At 40.6% G+C, this 27,270-nt stretch overlaps 2 protein-coding genes across 3 annotated transcripts in view; one reads left to right on the top strand and one right to left on the bottom strand.

Annotated features, from left to right (window-relative positions):
* Positions 1-15,342, top strand: part of LOC140740690 (uncharacterized protein F13E9.13, mitochondrial) — a 32,602-nt gene extending 17,260 nt beyond the window's left edge. Inside the window, exons 3-6 of one of the 2 annotated variants that reach the window (XM_073070111.1) lie at positions 824-1,004; positions 2,365-2,515; positions 9,617-9,744; positions 14,930-15,342. In XM_073070111.1, the coding sequence (XP_072926212.1) occupies positions 824-1,004; positions 2,365-2,515; positions 9,617-9,744; positions 14,930-15,120 (651 nt within the window). In that variant the 3' untranslated portion in view covers positions 15,121-15,342. The remainder of the gene's footprint in view (positions 1-823; positions 1,005-2,364; positions 2,516-9,616; positions 9,745-14,929) is intronic. The other variant, XM_073070112.1, reaches the window with a different exon arrangement.
* A 15-nt stretch (positions 15,343-15,357) lies between these two features.
* The window catches only part of LOC140740691 (uncharacterized), a 42,216-nt gene continuing 30,303 nt past the window's right edge, over positions 15,358-27,270 (bottom strand). The window contains exon 4 of the mRNA XM_073070114.1: positions 15,358-15,763. Within this exon, the coding sequence (XP_072926215.1) occupies positions 15,691-15,763 (73 nt within the window). The 3' untranslated portion in view covers positions 15,358-15,690. The remainder of the gene's footprint in view (positions 15,764-27,270) is intronic.

Genomic DNA, 27,270 nt, shown 5'->3' with positions numbered 1-27,270 from the left:
AAGGCACTCAGGTGCTAGTTAGCTAGTACAGTAGAATAATGCCAAGGATATTAAAGTTACTGATCCTCTTTACTTCCAATTCCCTACATTATCTCCATGTCCCTCATTCCTTTAATATTCAGTAATCTATTCAGCTAGGTTTCGAATGAACTCAAAAAGTGCTCATCCACATTGCTTCAGGGTTGCAAATTCCAAGAGTCATAACTTTTCGCTTGAAGAATTTCTCTTCATCTCAGTTCAAAACAACCTACCCCTTATTCTGAGATTGTGATCTCTTATTTACCGCTCAGCTAGAGGAAATTATGTCTCTGCATCTAGCCCATCAAGTGTTTTGAGAAGTTTCAATGTAATTTCCTCTTATTCTGAGGTCTTTTTGCTTATGCACCCTAAAATCTAATGGACGATCCCATAAAAACAAGGTTTAGATGAAAAATGTTCATGCTTTTTTACTTGTGGATCAGTTTTCCAGACCAGACAGTGATAACTTTTTGTCTAATAAAGAACTACAATGGTAAAAGGAACTAATAGATGAAATTTTAAGAAACTATTTGTAACTTCAGTGATATTCTTCAAATCAATGGTATTGAGCAAAGTATAAGTTAACGTGTTCAAGTCAAACAGATTAACTAAAAAAGTTAAATGTACTTTTAACCATCATTACATTTGTAATCTCCTGTTTGAAATGCCTTTGTCTTTGGAAGTACTTTTATTAAGTTAGAGGTTGAAATTAGTTGATATAAAAAGGTCGTCCTTTTAAGTTGAACTGTATTTATTTATATATCCATCCAACTAATTTTATCTGGATTTATCTGATTCTCCAAAGGATGGATTGATTGTGGAAAATATGCACGATATTCCATACACTTCAACTGTTGGTCCAGAAGTGACTGCTGTCATGGCGACTATATGTGCTGCTGTGAGACAGTCTCATCCCAGAATTCCTCTGGGGGTTCAGATTCTTTCTGCAGCCAGTCAACAAGCATTGGCAGTCGCACTTGCAGCAGGTCTGTATGTCAGTAAAACTTTCGTTGCAGTCCTCGGTCACACACAAAAATAGTTCTTACTTTTAGAAGTTGATGCATATCTTTAATATGCAATAGCAATAATCTTCCATATTACTTATCCCACCTTAATAAGGATGAAATACATTACTATTAACTAATTCTTGAAATTCTAATTGTGACACAACATTTCAAGATATTAGAAGCTAGCTATTTGGATAGTCTTCACTGGGAGCTAAGACACATGCAGTGTGTAATGTTCAGACCTGTTCTGTACATTGTTAAGTCTCTTGTTATAGCTCATCCCTGATGAAGTGTGTTTGGATTGTTTAAGAAATCAAAAGTCAGAATCAATAGAAATTAAACAGTTTTTGAATATGCTGCAAGATCTTGCTCTTAATAAGATTCCAGCAAAATCAGTGGAAAAACTCATAGAGAAACAACTCCAAAATGTCAAAATTTATTCTTGGGTGAGAACATTTGTTAATATCCAAAGCCATAACCTGGATATTGTCTAAAAGCAGAAGGAGAAATCTGTTCACTGTCTGGTACTGTATCTCATTTCAGTTGTATAAACTAGATCTGACTGGCCGATAAAAGAGAAAGTACCAAAAATTTGTTTTTGTGTGTTGTAGGACACTTCAGGTTATTCCATTTGTGACTGTTAAAAAGCTGAGACAGAATGGATGTGGAGAGGATGTTTTGTATAGTGGGTGAGTCTGGGACCAGTTGGTACAGCCTTAGAATAGAGGGATATTCTAATATTAGGACAGAGATGAGAAGGTACTTCTTTAGCCAAAGAATGGAGAATCTGTGGAATTCATTGTCAAGGGCTGTTGAGGAGGCTGAGTGATTGAGTGTATTTAAAGCAGAGGTTGATACATTCTTGGTTAGTCAGGGTGTCAGATGTTACGGGGAGAAGGCAGGGAAATGAGGTTGAGAGGGATAATAAATCAGCCACGATGAAATGATGGAGCAGACACGATGGGCTGAATGAACTAATTCTGCTCCTATACAGTTGTCTGCATATAAATATTCACATGTCTAACAAGTTATTATTAGACTTGTGTGCCAGAGTTTCGTGTAAGCAGCTCTATTCTGTTACCCGAACATAAAGTCGCTTCTCTGTTCTCTAACAACCACACATTTCACTTCTATGTCGTCAATCCAATATTAAAAGTGCATGTGGCAATGAGCCCAACTCCATGTGATCTACGAAAGCACAGCTTGAATTCAGTAGACAATGAAACAATCTGACGGGTATCTGCATCCAGCTACTTTTCCTTAGCATTTCATTTCTGGTCAAGAGTGTGGCCACGCTCAGAATAAACATAATCAAAGTTCTTATATACTTATCTGTTAGATGCTGATTTTATTCGAGTGGAAGGATTTGTATTCTCACAAGTTTCAGATGAAGGATTTCTGGATGCATGTGCTGGTGACCTTCTCAGATATCGCAGACAAATAGGAGCCGAGAACATTCAAATCTTCACTGACATCAAGAAAAAGCACAGGTATTTCTAAAATTGCTGATAAATTCTACCAGCATTCAACAAGCTACAAAAGTATTTTGCAGATATATCTACTTTTGACAAGAATTAGATAAACACTCCCCAAGAACACACACAAAATGCTTGAGGAACTCAGCAGGCCAGGCGGCATCTATGGAAGAAAAGTACAGTCGACATTTCGGGCTGAAATATCGACTGTACTCTTTTCCATTGATGCTCCTTGGCCTGCTGAGTTCCTCCAGCATGTTGTGTGTGTTGCTCGGATTTCCAGCAGCTGCAGATTTTCTCTTGTTTAACACTCCCAATAATATGGTTTGAGGCATTACTTTCTTAAATTCAAATGATATGTATTTGTTTCAGTAGTAGTTTCAGATGTCTACTTATAAATGTTGTTTTAAAGGCTTCAAATTTATATGATAAAAGCATTAGTTCTGTTCTTGGCTTTGTCCACTTGACTGGTTTTAGCCAATGGCTGCAGATAGCAGTTTGGTTGTGTATCCCAGCTGTTGAACTGATAGTCAACCAGGGACCCAGTAGTCTGCTAACTGAAGAACACCACCATGTACCTAGGACAGCAGCCAGTAGGAACAGTCAGTACATTCCTGTTCCCTATTTTCTTCTTGAGAAATATTACTCACTCTGTCTTTGAATCCATTTATTGTTCCGTCGCGTAAAATTTAATTTCCTTAAGGAGTACCTGTGCTGCTTCCTCCACTGTCTTTCTGAATATTATTATAGAGAGATCCCAGAGGAGATTTACGAGGATGTTGCCTCATGCCTTAATAAATAGGTTGAGTGAACTTGGCCATTTTTCCTTGGAGCGACAGAGGATGAGAGGTGACCTGATAAAGGTGTATAAGATGATGAGAGGCATTGATCGTGTGGATAGCCAGAGTTGAAATGGCTGACACAAGGGGCCTCGTTTTAAGGTGCTTGGAAGTGGGTACAAGGGGCCTCGTTTTAAGGTGCTTGGAAGTGGGTACAAGTGGCCTCGTTTTAAGGTGCTTGGAAGTCGGGTACAAGGGGCCTCGTTTTAAGGTGCTTGGAAGTGGGTACAAGTGGCCTCGTTTTAAGGTGCTTGGAAGTCGGGTACGTTTTTCACACAGAGAGTGGTGGGTGCCAGGAATGCACTGCCAGTCATGATGGTAGAGGCGGATGCAATAGGGTTTTTTAACGGACTCTTAGATAGATACAGGGAGCTTAGAAAAATAGAGGGCTATGCGCTAGGGAAATTCTAGGCAGTTTCTAGAGTAGGTTACATGGTTGGTACAACATTGTGACCAAAGGTCCTGTAATGTGCTGTAGATTTCTGTGTTTCTATGTTTCTGCCACCCTAAATCCCATTGAGGGCACGCCACTGTCTGCTCACTAAGTCCTGTTAATTGTGTTCACCTCCACTTCATATCCTGCTCTCACTATCTCTGCTAGTCCTCATCTGACTATACATGTCTTTACCTCTTTTCCCATGAACCACGGCATTAAAATATATTGAAGTAATTTCATTGTGGAAGTGACATTCTATATGTGAGGTACAGACTACCGTTATTACAGCTCAGTACAGTAAGCTTCTCAGCCAGTTTACAACGGAAGGAAGCTGAGTCGGGATCTGTGTGCCAACCTAAATAATAATAAAGCATCTCATTTTGGACCTCTGTTACCCTCGTACTGCCAGAGCATCTGATTATTCTGGTGAATTTGGTGTGTTCCTCCCAAACTATAACTGTTTCAAAACGATTAAACTTCAGGTCATTAAGTCCCAGTTGCATGACCCATGTTCTGTCTTGGTAATGATGCAGCAGAGATTGCTACACCATTAACTTCACTATCAATTGAATGTCATTGTTGGTAAATCTGTGAGCCTCCTTTAACTCTGCTCACGTCCCAGAACACCTGACTGCCATCATTCTTTTTTAAGGCAGGCAATTTATCTTTTCTCTAAGCCTATCAAAGATTTCTGGTACCCGTCCCCCCCCCCCCCCCCCCCCGTCATTTTTGTAACCATTCTTTTTAAAAGTGCTGGGACTGCTGTTTTTTTACATCCTCGTCATAGGACGGGGGTAAATACTTCATAGTGTTCATTAGGTGCATGGAAGTTTTTACATCTAAACATCCCCAGTCGATGTCACTTCAGTCTGCTTACGGGAATGTAGGGCTCACAGCCTCTACTGTCCTCCCACATGGTTTCTCATGTTCCTTGTGCTTTGCGTACTTTACTGATGCTATTTCTATCTGTTCATGTTGCTTCTTTGCCATGGCTGCTCCTTTTTCCATATTAGTCACTTTCTTGCCCTTCCCATCAAGCCTTTTGCTTCAGCAAGAGGAGCCTCAAGATTGTAACCTTCCACTTCCATCTTTTTAAAAAATTTTTATGATGATTCACAGATGTTTCTACTGTGGATCAGTGGTCGGTTTATTCAGCCGTAGTTAACGATGAATGCTGGGAAGCCTCTGCAAATGAGAGTTCACAAATACTGTGTTGACCAAGAAACTTCCAGTGCTTTATTGTATTTGCATTAAATTGTTAGCTGTAGAATTTTACAGTTTCACAATAAATTATCAATAGCCTGTTTTGCTTTGTGGATTGTGCTCATCAATTATTGATTTCTGTTGAATGTGGTTATCCCGTTCTACTTGTAGATAATGATTTGGCCTCTGACCATCAGTGTGTACAGAATTATTTGTGGCCTTGTTTGTCTTTCTTTATCACATCCTGTGACCTTGCTTTTCTGTTCAAAACGTACATTCTAACTCTCATTCTTTCAATTAACTCTGCCTTGCAGGCTAAACACTTCTTTAGTCTATTGACTGTACCAAATGACCTTCAAACTAACTACACCAGCTTGGTCTAATTTCCCACAATCCTTTTTCTAGTAAATAAGGGACTTGGGTTGGCCATATTACAGACTCCCCCCATTTTCTTATGGTTCCTGGAGATTCCTTCTCCAGACAGGTTCCATTGTGAATGAGATAAGTATATGGTGGAGAAAATTTTTGCAAAGCTACATTAGAAGGGCAGCTAGATGGAAATTGAGAAGCTATTCATTGCCCTGGCTGAGTTCTAGTCTGGACTTAATAGGGTAAATTGTCTCCTGTGCTGTCGCCATCTTAGAATTCTTCTCACTTTTGCTCTGAACTACTGCCACAAAACAACCAATTTCATGGCATACTCTTATGTAAGTGATAATAAACCTGATTCTGAGAATTATATAACAATCCCAAGAAAACTGTGGTGTATTGATTGTTACTGGATTAAAATCCAGAATTCCAAACCAATAATTTGAAAAATTTGGTCAATATTCTTGGCATCAGTAGTAATTTCAATCCAGTTTATAAGTAATATGGAGTTATAAAAATTCTGGTATCAGCAATTATCAAATTAACTTCATACCCATAACCAGATACTCATCTAGTTCACTGATGTTACTCCAGGAAAGTAATCTACTGCCTTTTCCTAATCTTGTCTTTCTCCAGTCCACAGCAGTGTAGTTCACTGTCCTCCGAAATGGCCTAGCAAACAAATTGGTTGTATCCAAAGTCAGTAATGTGAAATCACAGAAACAAGTAACACACTGATTTTTAATAATTTATAATATAATGGTTTATTGTCATCGTTCCAAGGGCAGTTGAGGTTAGTTGATACAGATTAGACTCGCCAGCAATACTCACGTCAAACAAATTAAAAAGTAGGTTAACAAGGATAGGTAATAGGTATTAAGGATAGTGATTTTTCTACATTATTGAGGCATATTTTCAGATTTGCTGAATATTAGAAATGATAGGCTTAGTATAGGAATATTGGTTCATTCTAACATAACAGAAGTCTTTGACATAGAGGAGACAGAAGCTTGGAAGCTCACTCTCCAAGATGTATAGGAACAGTAGAAAAGCAGCTGTGAAATGGGATGATGGCATTTTCATTAACATTTGAAATAAATTAAATAAGGAGTTAGTTTTCGTATGTCAATTTTCCCATTCTCCACCAAGGAAATCTCACCATTGTGTGCTCTATTGCAGTAGCTAATTTCCAAGCCGTAAATAACAGGAAGACCTCTCAACATTCTGTGGGTGTTCACAGAGCAATGGAAGTGGGATGGTTGTTTTGGGGATGGGAGGTTTTAACACCTGGAAAGCTTCAGTCTTTCTATTAACTGTTACCACATTATCTTGTTAATTTGAACAATAAAAGCTGTCAGATGGTGTGTCATCTAAGAGATGGAATCTCTGACAAAGTAACATTTGCTCAGTTCCAAAATGCCAATTTCAATTATGTATTCAGTACCAGAGAGTGGCTTGGTGTTGTTACTGCCTAACGTAAGTGTGAATGCCATCACCCACCACAGTTATATCGCACTAGACAATAAGCCTGTGAGGGAAATGAATAACAAGAGTATATATTAGATCATGTAAGCTGTCAACCATGATAGTAGAGTGAATTATGTTTAATTGGCTATTGGTTGATCAGGGTAGCTATTTATTTGGGACAACTCTTAAGGAACAAAAACTGCCAGAATTTCTTTAATTCGTTTGGGGCACTATGCTGCTTTATTGGGACAGGGGACAGTTGACAGTTGTGTGCACTTCTGTGGTCGTTAGATACTACACCGTGCTTAGAGCTAACAGTTTTTAAATAGCATCAGTTGCAAGTGCTTGTGTTCAAAAAGCAGAGATTTTTGTCACTGATAGTTGGTGACAAATAAATAGTAAGGCAATGCAGAACTGATTTGCTCACTGTGGTTTAAAGCATTCCGGCTTGGTGGTGCCAGGAAAGGCTGGGAGTGAAAAGGAAACAATTTCACCACTTCAGCAAGTTAGGAACTATGAAGAGTTTGAAGGTATTGACAATCATCTTGAATGTTCCAATGAAAATGAAGATTTGGAAAATACAATTGTCGAAAGCATTGTATGAAGGCAGTCCAATACCTGCAACAAGTTTCTGCTGATTTTAGACCATAAGGTCTTTCAGCTTTTTGAGCACCTTCTCTCTTGTAGTAGTAACTGCACCCATTTAATTTACAGTCAATCAAAAGAACACAGCAGTATAAACTGGATGAATTCTTCCACCAATAACTATGGGGAACTAATGCACAGTTTTATATTACAGTGGTAGTTTTGGTAGTGTTCTCATTTGTTCTGTATTTCATTTAAATACATAATTTGTTACTCAGTTAAATGGTAGTTTGTCTTTTTTTATACCTTTCAACTATTTCCAAGAGACTTTGACTATTGGTGTAGCTGCTTAATTGGGCCAAATGTACTGGTCCCAATGTGTCCCAATTAACTGGAATCCACTGTGTGAGAGTTCCTGCCTTGAATCAAATGACCATGGATTCATTCTTCACTCCGGAGGGTTGAACAAATAATTTAGGCTGACAGTTCTGTCTTGTCAGAAGTGCCATCTTTCATTTATGATCCAAAAACTGGGTCCAACCTGTCAGCTCAAGTGCAGTAAGAAAAATGGGTTTCTTTCAGTGTTCTGAACTCTTAGTCAAAAGCATTAAAACGTATTATATGATCATTAGTCCATTGATATTTGTAAGTCTTTGCAAAGTGCAGATTTGTTGCCACATTTGGCTCTGTTATAATTGAAATTACACTTCCAAAGTGTTTTTATTGACTATGTTGCACTTAAGGATAGGCACACCATAAATACGAATATTTCTGTTGGTTGCGTGAAATGACAAGAGATGTATTGAGGGTTAGCCAATTGAAATCATCACCAGTTCTTAGAAAGAAAACTAACCAGACCTTGACACACTTTCCAAGAGGAAGTGTTGTGTCTACAAATGGTATCAGAACCCAGTTTGAAGAACTGGTTGTGATTCTGGTTTTTTGATTACAAAAGCATTGTATGTATTGTACAAAAGAAGAAAAGCTAAGCTAAAATCTAGGAAGAAATATCCACAAGGCTGCAACTTGGGATTTCGTAGGTTTATGTAGATATTATAAAATAATCACAACAATAAGAATAGAAGCTGAAATGGGGTATATGGTCCTTCAAGCCAGCTCAGTATCTTGGTTTATCAGATTTTGACTTTGACTCTATATTTCCACCAATTTTGACTCCCCTATAAAGTTCAAAAGTCTGTCTCAGCCTTGAGTATATTCAGTGACTTGCTTTCCATAGTTCCTTGCGGTAGAGAATGCCAAAGATTCAATGAACATCTTCCTGATCACCATCTTAAACAGACAGCCCATTGTCCTGTTGCCATCACAAACGAGAGAAAATCTGCAGGTGCCGGAAGTCCAAGCAACACATACACAAAATGCAGGAGGAACTCAGCAGGCCAGAATAAACGCTTTGCGCCAAGGCCCTTCTTCAGGACTGAAGAAAAGAAGATCAGTCGGAGATAGAAGGTGGGGGAGGGGAGGAAGAAACCCAAGGATGATAGGAGAAACCGGGAGAAGGGGGGAAGGGTGGAGTCAAGAACTGAGAGGTTGATTGGTGGAAGAGATACAGTAACTTTGTTCCCAAGCTTTAGGTTCCCCTATGAGAAGAAACATCCTCTCAGATTTTATTCCATCAAACCTCCTCTCTTTTAACTTCCGTTCACAATAGACCCAATGTGCTGACTCTCTCCTCGGGATAATCCCTTCATCACAGCCTTGACAATACTTTGTGACCTTTGTTCAATGCAAGCATATCCCTCATTGAATAAGGAAACTAAAACAGTACAGGTATGAGATCAGCAAGAGCCTGTAGAATCAAGATAAACATTTAGCTGACTTTCCCAGTGATCAAGATGATGGAATAAATAAAATTAGGCCAATTAAAATACCAATTACACACAAAGACCTAGAGGAATTTGAATGGAGAATTAATATTTTACTGCATAGGGAACAGTTATAGCTTGGAATGGGTTGCTAAATGAGACCATGGAACAGGATAGTCTGCAAATAAGTAATTATTTGGGAACTAATGGATGACTGAAATATATCACTTTGCTTCCCAAGCATACTGTGTAGTTTAGCCTTATCAGCTTTTTAGGCTTCATTCCTCATTAATTTGCCAGCACTGATTCCTTAGCATGTCAGTTTTAAAACTACTCTGTTGTTTGAAATAATGATCTGCAGTCATTTGCCTGTTGTTCACTTGTTTCTTTTCAGCTCGCATGCCGTGACATCAGATATCAGTGTATCAGAGACCGGCAGGGCTGCAGAATTCTTCCTCTCTGACGGTGTCATACTAACTGGAGTAGCCACTGGGATGGAGGCAAATCCTGCAGAACTGAAAGGTGTGTGGAACCTTCTTTGTCTTGCTTGTGTCCTTCAGCTTTCAGTAGTCTCCATGCAAATGAAAATTGCAAACAATGATGAGCAGATAGATTTTCTGGCCAAATTAACCTTTTCACATCATTGTGATACATTTATAATGTATGCACTTTCCACTCCATCCAACCCATGGAGAAAGCCCCAGGTCTCTTGGGGGGGGGGGGGGGGGGGATGGATTTCCTCAAGGCCTGATCATCCAAGACTTCATCCTATCTCAGCATTTTTCTAGATTATCAGAACTGATCTAGGAAATTACTTCTGCCATGATTATTCCATGAAGTAGCTTTATTTTGTAAGGAAAGATCACTACCCTGGTCTGAAGCAAATCCACTCATATATAAAAGAATTCGGAACAAGCAGATTATTCAAGAGATCCATGCTTCTGAGAGAAAAAAGCCATTTCTGGATATCAGAAACATAGGAAAACTGGAGCAGGAGTCGGCCACCAGGCACTTTGAGCCTGCTCAACCATTCAGTATAATGATGGCTTATCAATGCTGATTTCAACTCCTGGGCTTTACCATAACCCTCAATTCCAAAATATTTCAAACCTGTAGAGTACTGTGTAAAACGTCTTGAGCACATATATATAGCTAGGGTGCCTAAGACTTTGGGACAGTACTGCATTTGTCAATGTGGAGCAGAGATAAATCTCTAAATCTGACTGGAATAAAATATGTTGGAAATGGCAAGGATGGAGCGCTGCAGGAGGGATGTGGGACAGGAGTAGTGGGTGCAGACACACCCACCCCTGAGAAACTCAGGCAAGGTAATTTAATTCCAAGCAGTTGGTTTATTGATCATTACAGTATGTCTCTCTGGTGCTTCCTGCTCCCTTCCGTCTCTCCCCCCATTTTCCCAACCATGATTCCCCTTTCCCTGCCCCCTTCCCATTCTCAGTTCCGGTATCAGAATCTGGTTTATCATCACTCACATATGCCGTGAAATTTTTTTAGTGGCAGCAGTACAGTGCAATACATAAAACTACTCCAGTGTTGTGAAGAAAGTCTTTGGCACCCTAGTTATATATATGTGCATAAGACTTTTGCCCACTAATGTATCTATTTCTACCTTAAAAATATCAAATAATCTGGAATCTGCTGTATTAGGGGCAGAGGATTCCAGAAATTCGTAGGTTTCTCAATCTTAAATGATTGTCACATTATTTTGTAGCTGTGCCCTTTGCTTGTGACTCTCATTTGTGAAAACATCTCAGGATCAACTTGTCAAGCGCTTTTTAGGATTTTGGATGTTTGAATAACAACACCAGCCATTCTTCTAAACTGTAAGGAATATGAACCCTAAATTGTCTAGCTTTTATTGGTAGGACAACCTTCTCATCTCAAGAATTAGCCTGATAAACCTCCTTTGTATTGATGCCAAGCTTATTTGTTTTAATTAGGAGAGCCAATATTCCAGATGTGGCCTTACCAAAGTCCCGTACTATGATAACAAAACCTCTCTATTCTCAATTCCAACCCCTTCAAAGGAAGGTCCAACAAGCAGTTAAGAAGGCCAACGTGCCCCTTCTTAACTGCTTGGTGGACCTTCCTGCTAACCTTTTGTTATTCATGCACAACATTCAGATTCCTCTAAACCTCACTTTCTTGCAATCTTCCTCCATTTAGATAATAATCTGCCTTTTCTTTCCTCTTGTCAAAATGTATGACCTCATACCTGCCCATATTAACCTGCGTTTGTCAGGTTTTTGTCCGGATACTAACTGCAAAATCACAAAGTTCTCATCTACTGTACCTGTTTTCTTGTCAATGCCAAACATGGAAAGCTTACAATTTTTCCCCTCCTCCTGCTAATTAATAATGAGCAGTAAACAATTGTTGGTCAAGAATCTTTACCTGCAGTACTCTAGCCTGAAAAGGATGAATGCATTCTAATTCTTTGATGTGGCAGCCCATTTTCACTCTATGCCAACACAGTTCCACCAATACCTTGGGCTCTTAATTTATTCAGCAGACTACTTTGTGGCACCTTGTCAAATACTTTTTAACTACATTTTATAGCTCTCCCATTTATCAGCTCTCCATGTCACATCGTCAAAAGAATTTGAGCAAATTTGTCAAACTTGATTTAAGAACTCACTTTTCTAAATGATTAGTTATTTCCTCTTTTGATTATTGACTCTCACATGTAGCCAATATTAGGCATTAACTAACTGGCCTATAGCTCACTGCCTTTCTTCCTCTGTTTTTGAACAAGCGAGTTACGTTGGCTGTTTTTCAATCATCTGGTACTCTTGCAAAATTTAATTAGTTTTGAAAGTTTTCAGCCAATGGGTCGACAGTGACATAGAGTCACACAGCATGAAAACAGGCCCTTTGGCCCATCTATTCCATGCCAAAGATGTATTTCCAAGCTAATCCCATTTATCTGTGTTTGGCCCATATCCCTCTAAGTTATTTATATCCCAAATGTCTTTTAAACATTGTAAACAGGCATTTGACAAGGTCCCCCACGAGAGACTCTTTCAGAAAGTCATGAGGCATGGGATCAGTGGAACTTTGGCTGTTTGGATAAAAAATTGGCTTACAGGAAGAAAGCAGAGGGGAGTAGTGGAAGGAAAGTATTCTGCCTGGAGGTCGGTGACCAGTGGAGTGCCGCAAGGATCTGTCCTGGGACCCCTGCTATTTGTGATTTTTATAAATGACCTGGATGAAGAGGCGGAAAGTTGGGTGAGTAAGTTTGCGGATGACAGGAAGATTGGAGGAGTTATGGATGGAACTGTAGGTTGTCGAAGGTGACAAGAGGATATAGACAGGATGCAGGGTTGGGCAGAAAAGTGGCAGATGGAGTTCAATCTGGATAATTGTGAGGTGATGCATTTTGGAAGGACAAACCAGAAGGCTGAATACAGGGTTAATGGTCAGTTACTTAAGAGTGTGGATGAACAGAGGGACCTTGGGGTTCAAATCCATACATCCCTCAAGGTCGCTGCACAGGTTGATAGGGTAGTTAAGAAGGCCTATGGGATGCTAGGCTTCATTAATAGGGGGATTGAGTTCAAGAGTAGAGAGGTCATGTTGCAACGCCACAGATCTCTGGTGAGATCACACTTAAAGTATCGTGTTCTATTCTGGTCACCTCATTATAGGAAGGATGTGGAAGCTATGGAGAGGGTGTAGAGGAGATATACCAGGATGTTGCCTGGTTTGGAGAACAAGTCTTATGAGGCAAGGTTAGCAGAGCTGGGACTTTTCTCTTTGGAACATAGAAGGATGAGAGGGGACTTGATAGTGGTCTACAAGATTATGAGAGTCATAGATAGGGTGGATAGTCAGTACCTGTTTCCCAGGACACGAACAGCAAACACCAGAGGGCATATATATACAAAGTTAAGGGAGGGAAGTTTAGGGGAGACATCAGGGTAAGTTTTTTACACAGAGGATTGTGGGTGCCTGGAATGACTTGCCAGCGATGGTGGTGGAGGCTAAAACATTAGGGGTATTTAAGAGCCTCTTGGACAGGCACGTGGATGAAAGAAAAATAGAGAGTTATGGGGTAGTGTGGGTTTAATACATTTTTTAAGGAATATATTTTTTAAGGAATATATGAGTCGGCACAACATCGAGGGCTGAAGGGCCTGTACTGTGCTGTAGTATTCTAGTGCCTAGTGTCTTGTGTAATTGTACCTACCTCTAGAACTTCCTTTGGTATAGTTTCACTCTCTGTGTGAAAAAGCTTCGCTTGTATCCCTTTTAAAGTTCAAACCTGTTGAACAGTAGCGGAGCTGAGGCTTCTTTAGATCCTTCAATTGCCTGCTTGCAGTCACATCACCCTACCCCTCATCCAATGTTAATTAAGAGATAGTTCACCTAATATATCTGATTGCCACCTGGAGTACTGTCTCCAAGTATTTCTCTCCCTCTCTGAACCTAGGGCTGACTTTCTTCATCTTAAAATTGTGAGCACGTTGTTCTGTGTCTGACCAGAAAATACTGTTAATAGGCAAACAGCTAGTCTTTTGATTTTATTTAATGTTGGTGATATATCCTGTGCTTGTTTGGTGAAGGCTCTTCAACTTGAAACATTAACAGTTGTTTTTTTTCACAGTTGCTGACCCACTGAGGGTTTCCAGCATTTTATGTTTTTATCCTGTTTCCTACTATTGGTGTTAACTGATAGGTTTACGGTTGCATGAATCTGTAGTGGTTCAATAATATAGCTAGGGACTATAATACAGTTTTCCCAGATGGGAAATTGTCCCAGAGTAGTAAGTTGATAAAAGGTATGGTCAAAGAGCTTGCATAGTATGTATCCTTTCCCACCAAAATACTTTGTATGGATATTATTTAGCTTCATTTGGCCTTTTTACATTCTTAATCCCATCTAAAACAATATGATTAGTAGGGCAAAAATTATTAGGTTTATTATTATTCTGATTATCCTCTGTGAATCAGGCATTATTTGGAAGCTTGAAGGTCAAAGCATTTCAAGGTGTCTGTTCTATGTTCTGCTTCTTTCCTAACTTTCTGTCCTTGATAATGTAGTGGGTTTTGACAATTTGATTCCAGATTTCAATTGAAAAGATCCATTACTTTATTTATTTAGAAATGCAGTGCAGAATAGGCCCTTCCGGTTTGGAGCCACGTTGCCCAGCAACGACAGTTTAACCCTAGCCTAATCATGGGACAGTTTACAATGACAGTTAACCTACTTAACCTACTAACAACCGATATGTCTTTGGACTGTGGAAGCAAACTGGAGGATGCGGAGAAGACCTATGTATTCCATGGGGAGGATGTACAGACTCCTTACAGATGACGTCGGATTTGAACTCCGAACTTTGACATCCCTGAGCTTTAATAGTGTTTCATTAACCCCTATGCTACCATAGCATCCGATTATTTAATCCACTCGTAGAGAATCCCTTTTTACCATTATTCTTTGAGTGGTTTTCTATAGTTGTTCCTTGAAGCTTTCAGTTTTCCCTCCTTTTACCACTTCATGGGTAAACTAATTAAATTTCATGAAATAAAAGTTCTGAATTTATATGCTCTGCCTTTTTCTACATGATTCCATTTTGTGTTTTGCAGCGTAAAACAATTTAATACTGCACTATAACATCTGGATTATCAATCCTCAGGGGATACAAGTTATTTGTTTTAATTGCATCTTTGGCATTCTTTGCAGAGGTTAAACAGGCTTTAAAAATTCCTGTCCTCATCGGCTCCGGTGTGACCCATGAAAACATGGAGCAGTACATGGATGCTGATGCCCTCATTGTTGGTTCACATTTTAAAAGAGCAGGATACTGGGCCAATGAACTTGACCCCGAACGGATTAAGAAATTTATGACAAAAATGCATCAGCTGAGGAAATGAAATGTAAGATAAAAATGAAACTGCAAGATAGATCTACAGCTGTTTATTGAAAGAAACCTGTACATCAAGCAAAGTAATTTTGTTGCACACACATTCACTATTCTTTGATTTTTTTCCCATCCTTTTCTGTTTTCATGTTGTGCATTTTTTATGGTCTGTATTAATTTTAATGTATTTAACTCCATTTTCAGTCACGTTTACATATCTTTTGATTGTAAAATATTATTAATAAATTCTAAAAGAAAAAGTAATTGAAGTACAGTCTGTCACTTTGGAAATTTAGGGGAGAAAGGTCTGGATTTCTGAGATTGATACCTTAATAACATATACATGCGTATCGGTTGAAATTAGCTTTAGAATATGATGGGCATCACTACCCTGTGATACAACTAGTTGCCGACGACGTTTCTGGCGGAACTTCAGATGGTGATGAGGAGCCATGCAGGAATCAGATAGATCAGCTGGTTTAATACTGTCGCAACAACAACTTTGCACTCAGTGTCTGTAACATTAAGGAAATGGTTGTGGACTTCGGAAAGGGAAGTTGAGGATCACACGCTCATCGAGGGATCAGCAGTGGAATGGGTGAGCAGTTTCAAGTTCCTGCATGTCAACATCTCTGAAGGTCCATCTGGGGCCCAACCTATTGAAGCAATTACGAAGAAAGCATGACAGCAACTGTATTTCATTTGGAATTTGAGGAGTCTTGGTATGTCACCAGAAACATTTACAAAGTTCTGCAGATATCTAGGTTGCTAGGGTTGTCATGGATGGTAGTGGGGATAAGCTGCCACTACGTATAAAGTGCTCCAAACGACATGCGTCACTAACAGCCTCTGACAATCGAGTCCAACTCTTGGTCACGTGTGGCTTAGCTACTAGGCCCGGTGGAACTGTTTGTACTGACGTGGGGCAAAGGTGGACCACTGCCGCCTCAAAACCAGTTGCTACACGTAGGTGGGGCTTGTCTGCCTTGGATGGCAGCCCACTTAGAAGGAAAACTCTGATCTTAAACCTCCACTACCTTGAGGCCACACCCACCCATGGGAGAGGCTTCAGGAGCAAACCCTGAGGAAGAACTCTAGAACCGGTGTCCCTAAGGCAGTTCGATGTTGTTTACAACTTCACTCTGGCAACCTCTGCGACGACACCGGTGCCAAGCTGTATCAGCACTTGCCCTTCCCTTGGACTACATCAGTGATGTGGAGAGGGGGAACATGGGCAACAGCCGGTTCCTCAAATCTTCCCACCCAGTCCACCAGAGGCACAAATCTATGATCCCCTGGGATCAACAGCTGACTACAGTGTACAGTACAGTATTCTTCCTCATCTCCGTTTTAAAGGAACACCCCTCTATCCTGTGTCCTTTGGTTGTAGGTACTCCCACCATAGGCCTTTCACTATTCAATAGGTTTCAATTAGTCACCAATCATTCTTCTGAATACCAGAATACAGGCTCAGCCATCAAACGCTCTTCATATGAAAAGCGTTTAATCCCGGAATCATTTACTCAAACCTCCTTTGAACCCACTCCAGTTTCAGCACATCATTTCTCAGATAGGGGGGGCCAAAGCAGCTCACTTTCCTCCAAGTGAGGCTTCACCAGTGTTTTATAAAGTCTCGGCATTACATTGTTGCTTTTATTTTCTAGTCCTCTTGAAATGAACGCTAACATTGCACTTGCCTTCCTCAACACAACCTGCAAGTTAACCTTTAGGGAATCCTGCACAAGTACTCCCAAATTCCTTGGTGTCTTAGTATTTTGTATTTTCTCTCCATTTAGAAAATTGTCAACCATTTCATTTCTTCTATCAAAGTGCATGACCATACATTTCCCGACACTGTATTCCATCTGCCATTTCTTTGCCCATTTTCCTAATCAATGTCCTTTTATAGCATCTATTTCCTCAAAACTACTTGCCCCTCCACCTATCTTCGTATCGTTTGCAAACCTTGCAACAAAGCCATCAATTTCATCATCCAAATCATTGACATATAATGTAAAGAGAATCAGTCCCAATACAGACCCCCCGTAGAACACTACTAGTCACCCGCAGCCAACCAGAAAGGGTTCTCTTTATTCCTACTCTTTGCCTCCAGCCAATCAGTCACTGTTTTATCTATGCTAGAATCTTTACTGTAATACCATGAGCTCATAGCTTTTTAAGCAACCTCATGTGTGGCACCTTGACAAAGGCCTTCTGAAAATCCAAGTACACAACATCAACTGATTCTCCTTTGTCTATCCTGCTTGTTATTTCTTCAAAGAATTCCAATAGATTTGTCAGGCAAGATTTTTTCATGAGGAAACCATGCTGACTTTGGCCTATTTTATCATGTGCCTTCAAGAACCCAAAACTATATCATTAACAATTGACTCCAGTATCTTCCCAACCACTGAGGTCAGACTAACTGGCCTATAATTTCCTTTCTTCCTCTCTCCTTTCTTGAAGAGTGGAGTGACATTTGCAACTTTCCCATCTTCTGGAACCATTCCAGAATCTAGTGATTCTTGAAAGATCATTACTAACGCCTCCAGAATCTCTAAAGCCAACTCTTTCAGAACCCTGGAGTGTACACCATCTGGTCCAGGTGACTTATCTACCTTCAGTTCCCCAAGAACCTTCTCCCTAGTAAAGGTAACTTCACAAACTTCATGACCCCTGACACCTGGAATTTCAACCATACTGCTACTGTCTTCCACAGTGAAGACCGATGCAAAATATTTATTCAGTTCGTCCGCCTTATCCTTGACCCCCATTACTATCTCTCTAGCATAATTTTCCAGTGGTCCAATATCCACACTTGCCTCTCTTTTACAGTTTTGACAGATGTTTTTATTTTAAGACATGTAATTAGTAGTAAAATCTTGATTCCAGGAAAGGTAAATCATTTGTTCGTTTGATAGTTATTTGATTTCTTCAGTTTTTACAAGCTATTTTTCAGGAGTAATCTTTAGTTTTCACTTTTATATATTCTTTGCTAAAGAAGAAAATAATGTTAAGGTGGTAACATATATTCCATACAGAAAACTGTTCCATCAATTACATATTATCCAGAGTGTTCCTCTTCAGCCTTGTGGCGCATCAGACAGCATAATTTTTTTTTTGCTGTTTCCATAGTATTTGACTATTTTTTATGCGTCTGAGTTGCTGGCTCGACAATCAACCCAGTGTGGATGGAACGCGTGCAATGAGCCAGCCAGACTTGAACTTGGAACCATTTGCTGATGCTACTACACCACCGGACAGCTATTACCAAGAGATCATCTGCAAAAAAATGCTGTATACTTCCACTTTGTGCAGGAATGGCAACTTGGAGCCAGATTGCCATCCTTATTGGAATTGGAATTCATGAGTATGTTTTGTTTTATGAAGCACAGAGGACAAAGAAACCACCTGTCCCCACTCCAGCAGTCAACAGCTGACTTAAAATTTGAAGAACTAAACTTGTGTGCTAGTCTTAATACAGCACTTGTACAATAGTTGAAACAACATCTACTTAATCACATTCCACAAATGTTCTCTAAATAAGCTTACCTCATTTCAACTGCAAAAACAACCATAATGTTGTAAGTTAATACAGTCGCAATATGTAACTTGTAACGTTGAGACTGCTTAGACCACGAGACAGCTCCTAGTGTTGCATACACAGCTAGGAGTGCCTATTTAATCATCTTGTAGAAGGTCTGAGCAAACAACTAAAGTTGGCTTTCTAAGATCTGGCAGTCAACTAATGTTAAGTTACTTTAAGTAGAGATGCTAATATGATGATCCACTGCAGGTCAGTGTGGCCTCAACACTAGGTGCTTGGATTTAATCCTGACCTCAGGTCTTGTGTGTGTGTGTGTTCCATATGTTCTTGTCTATCAGTTCCAGTTTCCTCCCACATCTCAAAAGTATGTTGGTAGGGATGTAAGTAAGTGATAAAAGAACCAAAGGGGGTATTGAACGTATAGTAACTATAAAAAGTATTCACACCCCCCCCCCCAGAAGATTTCATGGTTTACTGTTTTACAACATTGAATCACAGTGAATTTAATTTGGCTTTTTTGACACTGATCAACAGAAAAAGACTCTTTCATGTCAAAGTGAAAACAGATCTCTACAAAGTGATCAAAATTAATTTCAAATATAAAACACATGGTAATTGCATAAGTTTTCACCCCCCCCCCCCCCCTTAACGTGACACACTAAATCATCTCTGGTGCAGCCACTTGGTTTTAGAAGTCACATAATTAGTTAAATTGAGACACGAGGAAATCTGCAGATGCTGGAAATTCAAGCAACACACACAAAATGCTGGTGGAACACAACAGGCCAGGCAGCATATTATAGGAAGAAGCACTGTCGATGTTTCGGGCCGAGACCCTTCATCAGGACTAACTGAAAGAAAAGATAGTAAGAGATTTGAAAGTAGGAGGGGAGTGGGAAATCCAAAATGATAGGAGAAGACAGGAGGGGGTCGGGTGAAGCTAAGAGCTGGAAAGCTGACTCACAGGTGAAGTGTCGCCTCACCTGGAAGATGTGAGTCGGCTGGTGTGGTATTGATGCACCATCAATAACTCTCCGAGACGTGAGGCGAGATATTAGCTTTTATTGACTGGAAGAAAGAACAAGCAGTAATTGACCACCATACTACATCCTGGAGACTGAGGGCAGGGCTCAGGCCTCAATCGCCTTTATACCGGGGTCTATGGGAGGAGCCATGGTCAGTGGGAGGAGCCACAGGAGCAGTCAGCGGGGGGGGGGGGCGTGTCCAGACAGGTATATGTAGTTCACCACAGGTATACTGCGTCCAGTGCTCCCAGTGCGGCCTTTTATATATTGATGAGACCCGACGCAGACTGGGAGACCGTTTCGCTGAACACCTACACTCTGTCCACCACAGAAAGCAGGATCTCCCAGTACCCACATATTTTAATTCCGTGTCCCATTCCCATTCTGATATGTCTATCCGTGGCCTCCTCTACTGTCAAGATGAAGCCACACTCAGGTTGGAGGAACAACACCTTATATGCCATCTGGGTAGCCTCCAACCTGATGGCATGAACATTGACTTCACTAACTTTTGTTAATGCCCCTCCTCCCCTTCTTACCCCATCCCTGATTTATTTATTTCCCCCCCCCTTTTTTTTCTCTCTCTCTGCCCATCACTCTGCTTGTTCTCCATATTCCTCTGGTGCTCCCCTCCCCCTTTCTTTCTCCCTAGGCTTCCCATCCCATGATCCTTTCCCTTCTCCAGTTCTGTATCCCTTTTGCCAATCACCTTTCCAACTCATAGCTTCACCACACCCTCTCCTGTCTTCTCCAATAATTTTGGATTTCCCCCTTCCCCCTCCTACTTTCAAATCTCTTACTATCTTTTCTTTCAGTTAGTCCTGACAAAGGGTCTTGGCCCGAAACGTCGACAGTGCTTCTTCCTACTGATGCTGCCTGGCCTGCTGCGTTCCACCAGCATTTTGTGTGTGTTGCTAGTTAAACTGAGATCTGTTTTTGTTGACCTATGTGCAGTTAAGGAGTTTCAATTGACTGTAGTAAAAATACACCTGTATCTGGAAGGTCCAACTGCTGATGAGTCAGTATCCTAGCAAAAACTACACCATGAAGACAAAAGAACACTCCAAACAACTCCACGATTATTGAAAAGCACAAGCCAGGAGATGGATACAAGAACATTTCCAAGTCATTGAATATCCTTTATACGGGTAAGTCAATCATCAAGAAATGGAAAGAATATGGCACTGTTGTATATCTTCCTGAAGCAGGCCATCCTCAAAACTGAGTGATCATGCAAGAAGGGGACTAGTGAGAGAGACCACCACCCTGACAACTCTGGAGGAGATACATCTTCAGTGGCTGAAATGGGAGAGACTGAGCAGATAACAACTGTTGGCCGGCTGCTTCACCAGCTGCAGCTTTATAGGAGAGTAGCAAAAAGAAAGCACTTGTGTAAAAAAAAACTCACATGAGATCTCAGCCAGAATTTGCCAGAAGGCATGTGGAAGAAGGTTCAATGGTCTGATGAAACCAAACTGAGAAAAAAAATTGCAGTGTCCAGCTGTGCAAAGCTGAGGGGGATCTATCCACACAGACTCAAGGCTGTATTTGCTGCCAAAGGTGACTTGAAGGGGGTGAATACTTATGCAGTCAGTTATTTTGTGTTTATATTTGAAATTAATTTAGATCACTTTGTAGAGAACTGTTTTCACTTTGACACAAGTGTCTTTTTCTGTTCATCAGTGTTGTAAAATAATAAAACACCACAACTTACAAAGAGGGTGAATACTTTTTTTATAGGTACTGTATGTGAGAGAAGTAAAAAATAAGGTAGGAGACAGAGTGAAGGTGGATGGGATTGTGAGCCGGGACAGCCTAACGGGCTGATTAGCCTTCTTTTGTATTTTAGAAATAAGTATGGTTCTGAATGCCTAAAGTAAAATTAAGGTTCATCTGGCAAACAATAAGGCTTGAGAACAATGTGAAGCAACGCTAATAAATGCTGAGTCTTTAGTAAGCTTCAGCACAAATTGTGTGTGTACTCTTAATAGTGAGAAGTGGAGGGTATAATGGAGCATTGAGCATTCCAATATTTGACAATATCGCGGTTGCACCTGAATACATTCCACTGACCGCCATCTTTAATGGTTCACCTGGTAACTTACCCTCTGTACTTGATTCTTCCACATGAAGTGGTTTTTAATGGATACATTTTGTTTTCAATGAATTTAAATCTATATCCAGGATCCTATTTAAAAGAAAACTTGCATTGATTTTCATGGTCTATACAGGGCGGCGAATTTGATAACTGATGAGGATTAGTTCTAATTGGCTATGAACAGCTAAGAATGGTGAATTCATAGCTGAAATTGAAGTGCCACCATCTTCACAATTATGCACTGTCCTAGATTCAGTTTCATGCTGGCAGGGAGACCAAACTTGTAATGAAGAATTAAAGCTGCATACAAATCGATTTTTACAGATGGTGTTGAATAAGGAAGGTCAGGCTGTGCCATAAGTTAGGGTGATAAAAACTATGATGGCTGTAGAATGAGATTTGTCTTCGATTCTTAAGCAGCACAGCTGGCCTGAGGGGGAAGTTCCTTCAAAGATGCAACTGGCTACTCTATGACTGTGTGCTTGCCCTTTTGTAACTGGAGAAAGATACTGTCAAACTCTGAAGATAGCCAATCATTGTAGCAATAACCTCAGTGTGCATATGAACAATCATGTCTATTCATGGTTGCTCACCTTGTCATGCTTTTGTACAATACCAGGTAGAGCAAAATAATCCCAAATGATCAACACCTAAAAATGTCTACAGAAGTCCTAACCAAATATAATCTATGCAAGCATGTGCAAAGATTTTTTTTTAAATGAAGGTGCTTCCTTCTGTAGGATGTTTAATCCAGAATTTTGCCCAGCACTGCAGGAACGTCACTGCATTTCCAAGTCAATGTTGGATTCTGGTCCAGCTTGTTGATTTTATTGTGTAATTTTACCTTCCATTACACTTGTTTATATGTTAGTAAAATCACCTGTTTGTAAATATTTAGTAACTTGTCCTGTATTAGGATCTCTAGTTTCTTTTACTGCAAAGTCAGTTCATAAGTAAAGCAGTTCAGACCAGCTTGCTGTATAAAAAGAAAGGACGTGCTCATATTCCTTACTTACTTCTTGCCCTGCTTGCTGGTGCAGGCCGCCTCTGTCTTGTATTATGAGAAATATCTAATATGATGTGGCTGTAGGCATAGGGTTTTATTGGGATGTATTGGGACTTAGAAGAAACTGCAGACAATGATGTAGCCATGCGTGTGCTGCTTTTGTCAGAACGCAGGATTTGGTCACTGAGAGGGTGGCCATTCAGCTCCAACCTGCAAGTGAGGTCTGGTCACCTGACTGTAGTTATGGTTTTGGAAGTACCAACAAGAAGTTGTTCACTGTTAACATGATGATGTATTTCCCAGCTCAGACACTTCATCTAGGGAGGTACCTATTGGAAAGTAGCAGCTCACTACAATTCAGCTCATGGTGGCATCCGTCGGTCTCGAGAGACCATGGATCTGCGCCTGGAGTTTCCAGGGCGCAGGCCTGGGCAGGGTTGTATGGGAGACCGGCAGTTGCCCAAGCTGCAGGCCTTCCCCTCTCCACGCCACCGAAGGGCACTAGAACCCATGCAGCTTGGCACCGGTGACGTCACAGAGCAATGTGTTGTTAAGTGCCTTGCTCAAGGACACAAACACGCTGCCTCAGCTGAGGCTCGAACCAGTGACCTTCAGGTTACTAGTCTGATGCCTTGCCCACTAGGCCACGTGCCAACACAGTTGTCAGGGTGGTGGGAGCAATTCAGAAAATGTAAGATAGATACATGTAAAAAAATATTCTGAAGGGAGGATGAGGGAACAGTGGCTGAGCATAAAGACAGCATAAAAGCAAAGGAGAGGGCATGCTGTATAATAGTTATTAAATTATTGGGAAGATAGATTGATAGATAGATAGATACTTTATTCATCCCCATGGGGAAATTCAACATTTTTTCCAATGTCCCATACACTTATTGTAGCAAAACTAATTACATACAATACTTAACTCAGTAAAAATATGATATGCATCTAAAATCACCCTCTCAAAAAGCATTAATAATAGCTTTTAAAAAGTTCTTAAGTAGTTTACTTAAATACATTGAGTCCTAACCCCGGCACTTTAACATATCTTACTCCTGGCGGTTGAATTGTAAAGCCGAACGGCATTGGGGAGTATTGATCTCTTCATCCTGTCTGAGGAGCATTGCATCGATAGCAACCTGTCGCTGAAACTGCTTCTCTGTCTCTGGATGGTGCTATGTAGAGGATGTTCAGAGTTATCCATAATTGACCGTAGCCTACTCAGCGCCCTTCGCTCAGCTACCGATGTTAAACTCTCCAGTACTTTGCCCACGACAGAGCCCGCCTTCCTTACCAGCTTATTAAGACGTGAGGCGTCCCTCTTCTTAATGCTGCCTCCCCAACACACCACCACAAAGAAGAGGGCGCTCTCCACAACTGACCTATAGAACATCTTCAGCATCTCACTACAAACATTGAATGACGCCAACCTTCTAAGGAAGTACAGTCGACTCTGTGCCTTCCTGCACAAGGCATCTGTGTTGGCAGTCCAGTCTAGCTTCTCGTCTAACTGTACTCCCAGATACTTGTAGGTTTTTAAAAACTAACAGAAGACAACTAAAAAAGTAATAAGGAGAGAAAAGGTGAACTATGAAGCTAAGCTAGCTAATAATATAATAGAGGATATCAAAGGTTTTTTATCATATATATAAAGAGTAAGAGAGGTGAGAATGGATATCAGACCACTGGAGAGGTAGTAACAAGGAACAATGAAACGGTGGATGAACTGAATAAATATTTTGCAGCAACCTTCACTGTGCAAGCCACCAGTAGTATAGCAGAAATTCGTGGCAGAAGAGAATGTAGACGCTCTTACAAATGAAAATTCACTTCGGAAGCTGAAAGGTCTGATAATAATAAGTCACCCGGACCGGATGGCTTGTACCCCAACGTTTGGAAAGAGGTAGCTGAAGAGATTGTGGAGGCATTAATAGCGATATTTGAAAAATCATTAGATTCTGGAATGGTTCCAGAGGACTGGAAAATTGCAAATGTCACTCCACTCAATAAGAAGGCAGAAAGGTGAAAAAAATAGGAAATTATAGGCCAGTTAGCCTGACTTCAGTGGTTGGGAAGATGTTGGAGTCCATTATTAAGGGTAAGGTTTCAGGGTACTTGAGGTACATAATTTTAAAAAAAAGCCCAAGTCAGCATGATTTCCTGAAGGGGGAATCTTGTCTGTCCAATTTGATGGAACAGGCATCAGTGGATGTTGTTTATGTGGATTTTCAGAAGGACTTTGACAAGGTGCCGCACATGACGCTGTTTAACAAGAGCCCATAGTATTGCAGAAGAGGAACTAGCATTGATAGAAGATTGGCTAACTGGAAAAAGACAAAAATTGGGTATAAAGGCACCTTTTCTGGTTGGCTGCTAGTGATTAGTGGTGTTCCACAGGTTCAGTGTTGGGACTACATTTTTTCATGCTATGTGTCAATGATTTGGAGGACGGAATTGATAGCTTTGTGACCAAGTTTGTGGACAATACAAAGATAGGCGATGGTGCAGTTAGTGTTGAGGAAGCAGGGAGTCTGCAGGTGTACTTAGATTTGTAGAAATTGCAGATGAAATATAGTGTGGAGAAGTGGCCCTGCACTTTGGTGGAAAGAGAAAAGGTGTCAACAATTTTCTAAATGATCAGGAAATTCAGAAATCCAAGGTGCATAGTGATTTGGGAGTCTTTGTGCAGGTTAAGTTGGTAATGAAGGCAAATACAAGGTTAGCATTCATTTTGAGAGGACTGAATATAAAAGCATGTAATGCTAAGGCTTTATAAGGGATTACTGGTCAGACTGCACATGGAGTATTGTAAGAAGTTTTAGGCCCCTTATCTAAGAAAAGATGTGCTTGCATTGGAGAGAATTTTCACAAGAATGATTTCAGCAATAATAAGGTTAATGTATGAGGAGTGTTTGATGGCTCTGGGCCTATACTCATTGGAGTTTGGAGGAATGAGGGGGAATCTCATCGAAACCCTATTGAATATTGAAAGCGTGGATGTGGGGAGGAAATTGTGGGCATGTCTAGGACAAGAGAGGACAGTCTTAGAATAGAGGGGTGTCCATTTAGAACAGAGAGGAGGAGGAATTTCTTTAGCCAGAGGGTGGTGAATTTGTGGAATTCATTGCCACAGGTGGCTGTGGAGGCCAAGTCATTGGGTGTATTTAAAGTGGAGGTTGATGGGCTCTTGATTAATCAGGGTCTGAAAGGTTATGAAGAGAAGGCAGGAGAATTGAGGTTAAGAAGGATAATAAATCAGCCATGGTGTAATGGCGGAACAGACTTGATGGGCCTAATGAGCTAATTCTGCTCCTGTGCCTTATGGCCTTGTATACCATCCTGGAATTTCCCCGGAGCTGTACGTATCTCATCAGCATAACTATGGAAAATGCTGGTTGTCTTTATCTTTAACAGAGGTTTCACTGAGATTGTAAAAGGTAAGCACACCTTTAAGGAAATTCTTGGAATACTTCTTGGGTGTCACAGTGGAAGGGAACTCAAGGATCAAGGTATATTTCTTATCAAAGTACATACATGTTACCATGTACTACCTTGAGATTCATTTTCTTGAAGAACTACAGTTACAGGTATGGAAAACTGTACACAAAGACTGACAACCAACCAATGTGCAAAAGAACACAAACTGCGAAAATAGAAAGAAATAATGCTGAGAACGAGTTGTAAAAGAGTCTGTAGGTCATAGAATCAGTTCAGAGTGGTGGTGAGTGGTGTAATCCATGCTGTTTCAGGAGCCTGATGATCGTAGGGTTATAACTGTTAGTGAACCTGGTGGTGAGATCTAAGGCGTCTGTACCTCCTGCCCAGTGGTGGTAACAAGAGGAGAGCATGGCCTAGACGAAGAAGGCCATTGATGATGGAAGCTGCTTCCTTGTGGCAGCGCTCCATGGAACTGTATTCAATAGTGGAAAGGGCTTTCCCTGGGATGGATGGGGCTATATACATCACCTTCTGTTGTATTTTCCATTCCTGGGCATTGGTTATCCATACCAGCCATGATGCAACCAGCAAGACTACTCTGAACTCTGCATCTGTGGAAGTTTGCCAAAGTTTTTGGTGATTGGCTGAATCTACAGGAAATTCTAAGAAAGTAGAACTGATGTGCCTTCTTTGTGATGAGACTTGTATGCTGGTCCAAGGAATTTAAAGCTACTTACCCTCTCCACTTCCGATACCCTAATGAGGACTGGCTCGTAAACCTCCAGCTTTTTCCTCCCATAGTTGATAATCAGCTCCTTGGTTTTGCTAACATTGAATGAAAGGTTGTCATTGTAGCACCACTCAACCTGATTTTCAATATCCTTACTACATGCTGATACGTTACCAACTGTTGTTGTTTTGACCAGTAATTGAGGTGTCATCAGCAAATACAGCACTGTACTCCTCGGATGGGTTGGCCTGGGTTCCGTCCAGACCTTTGGTGCTGTCTGTATAGAATTCGCACATTCCCCTGTGATTGTGTAGATTTC

Source organism: Hemitrygon akajei, chromosome 17, assembly GCF_048418815.1.
Source record: "Hemitrygon akajei chromosome 17, sHemAka1.3, whole genome shotgun sequence".
In the NCBI taxonomy this organism is placed as follows: Eukaryota; Metazoa; Chordata; class Chondrichthyes; order Myliobatiformes; family Dasyatidae; genus Hemitrygon; species Hemitrygon akajei.
The sequence above is the reverse complement of the archived record's forward strand: the minus strand, read 5'-3'. Positions and strand labels throughout refer to the sequence as shown.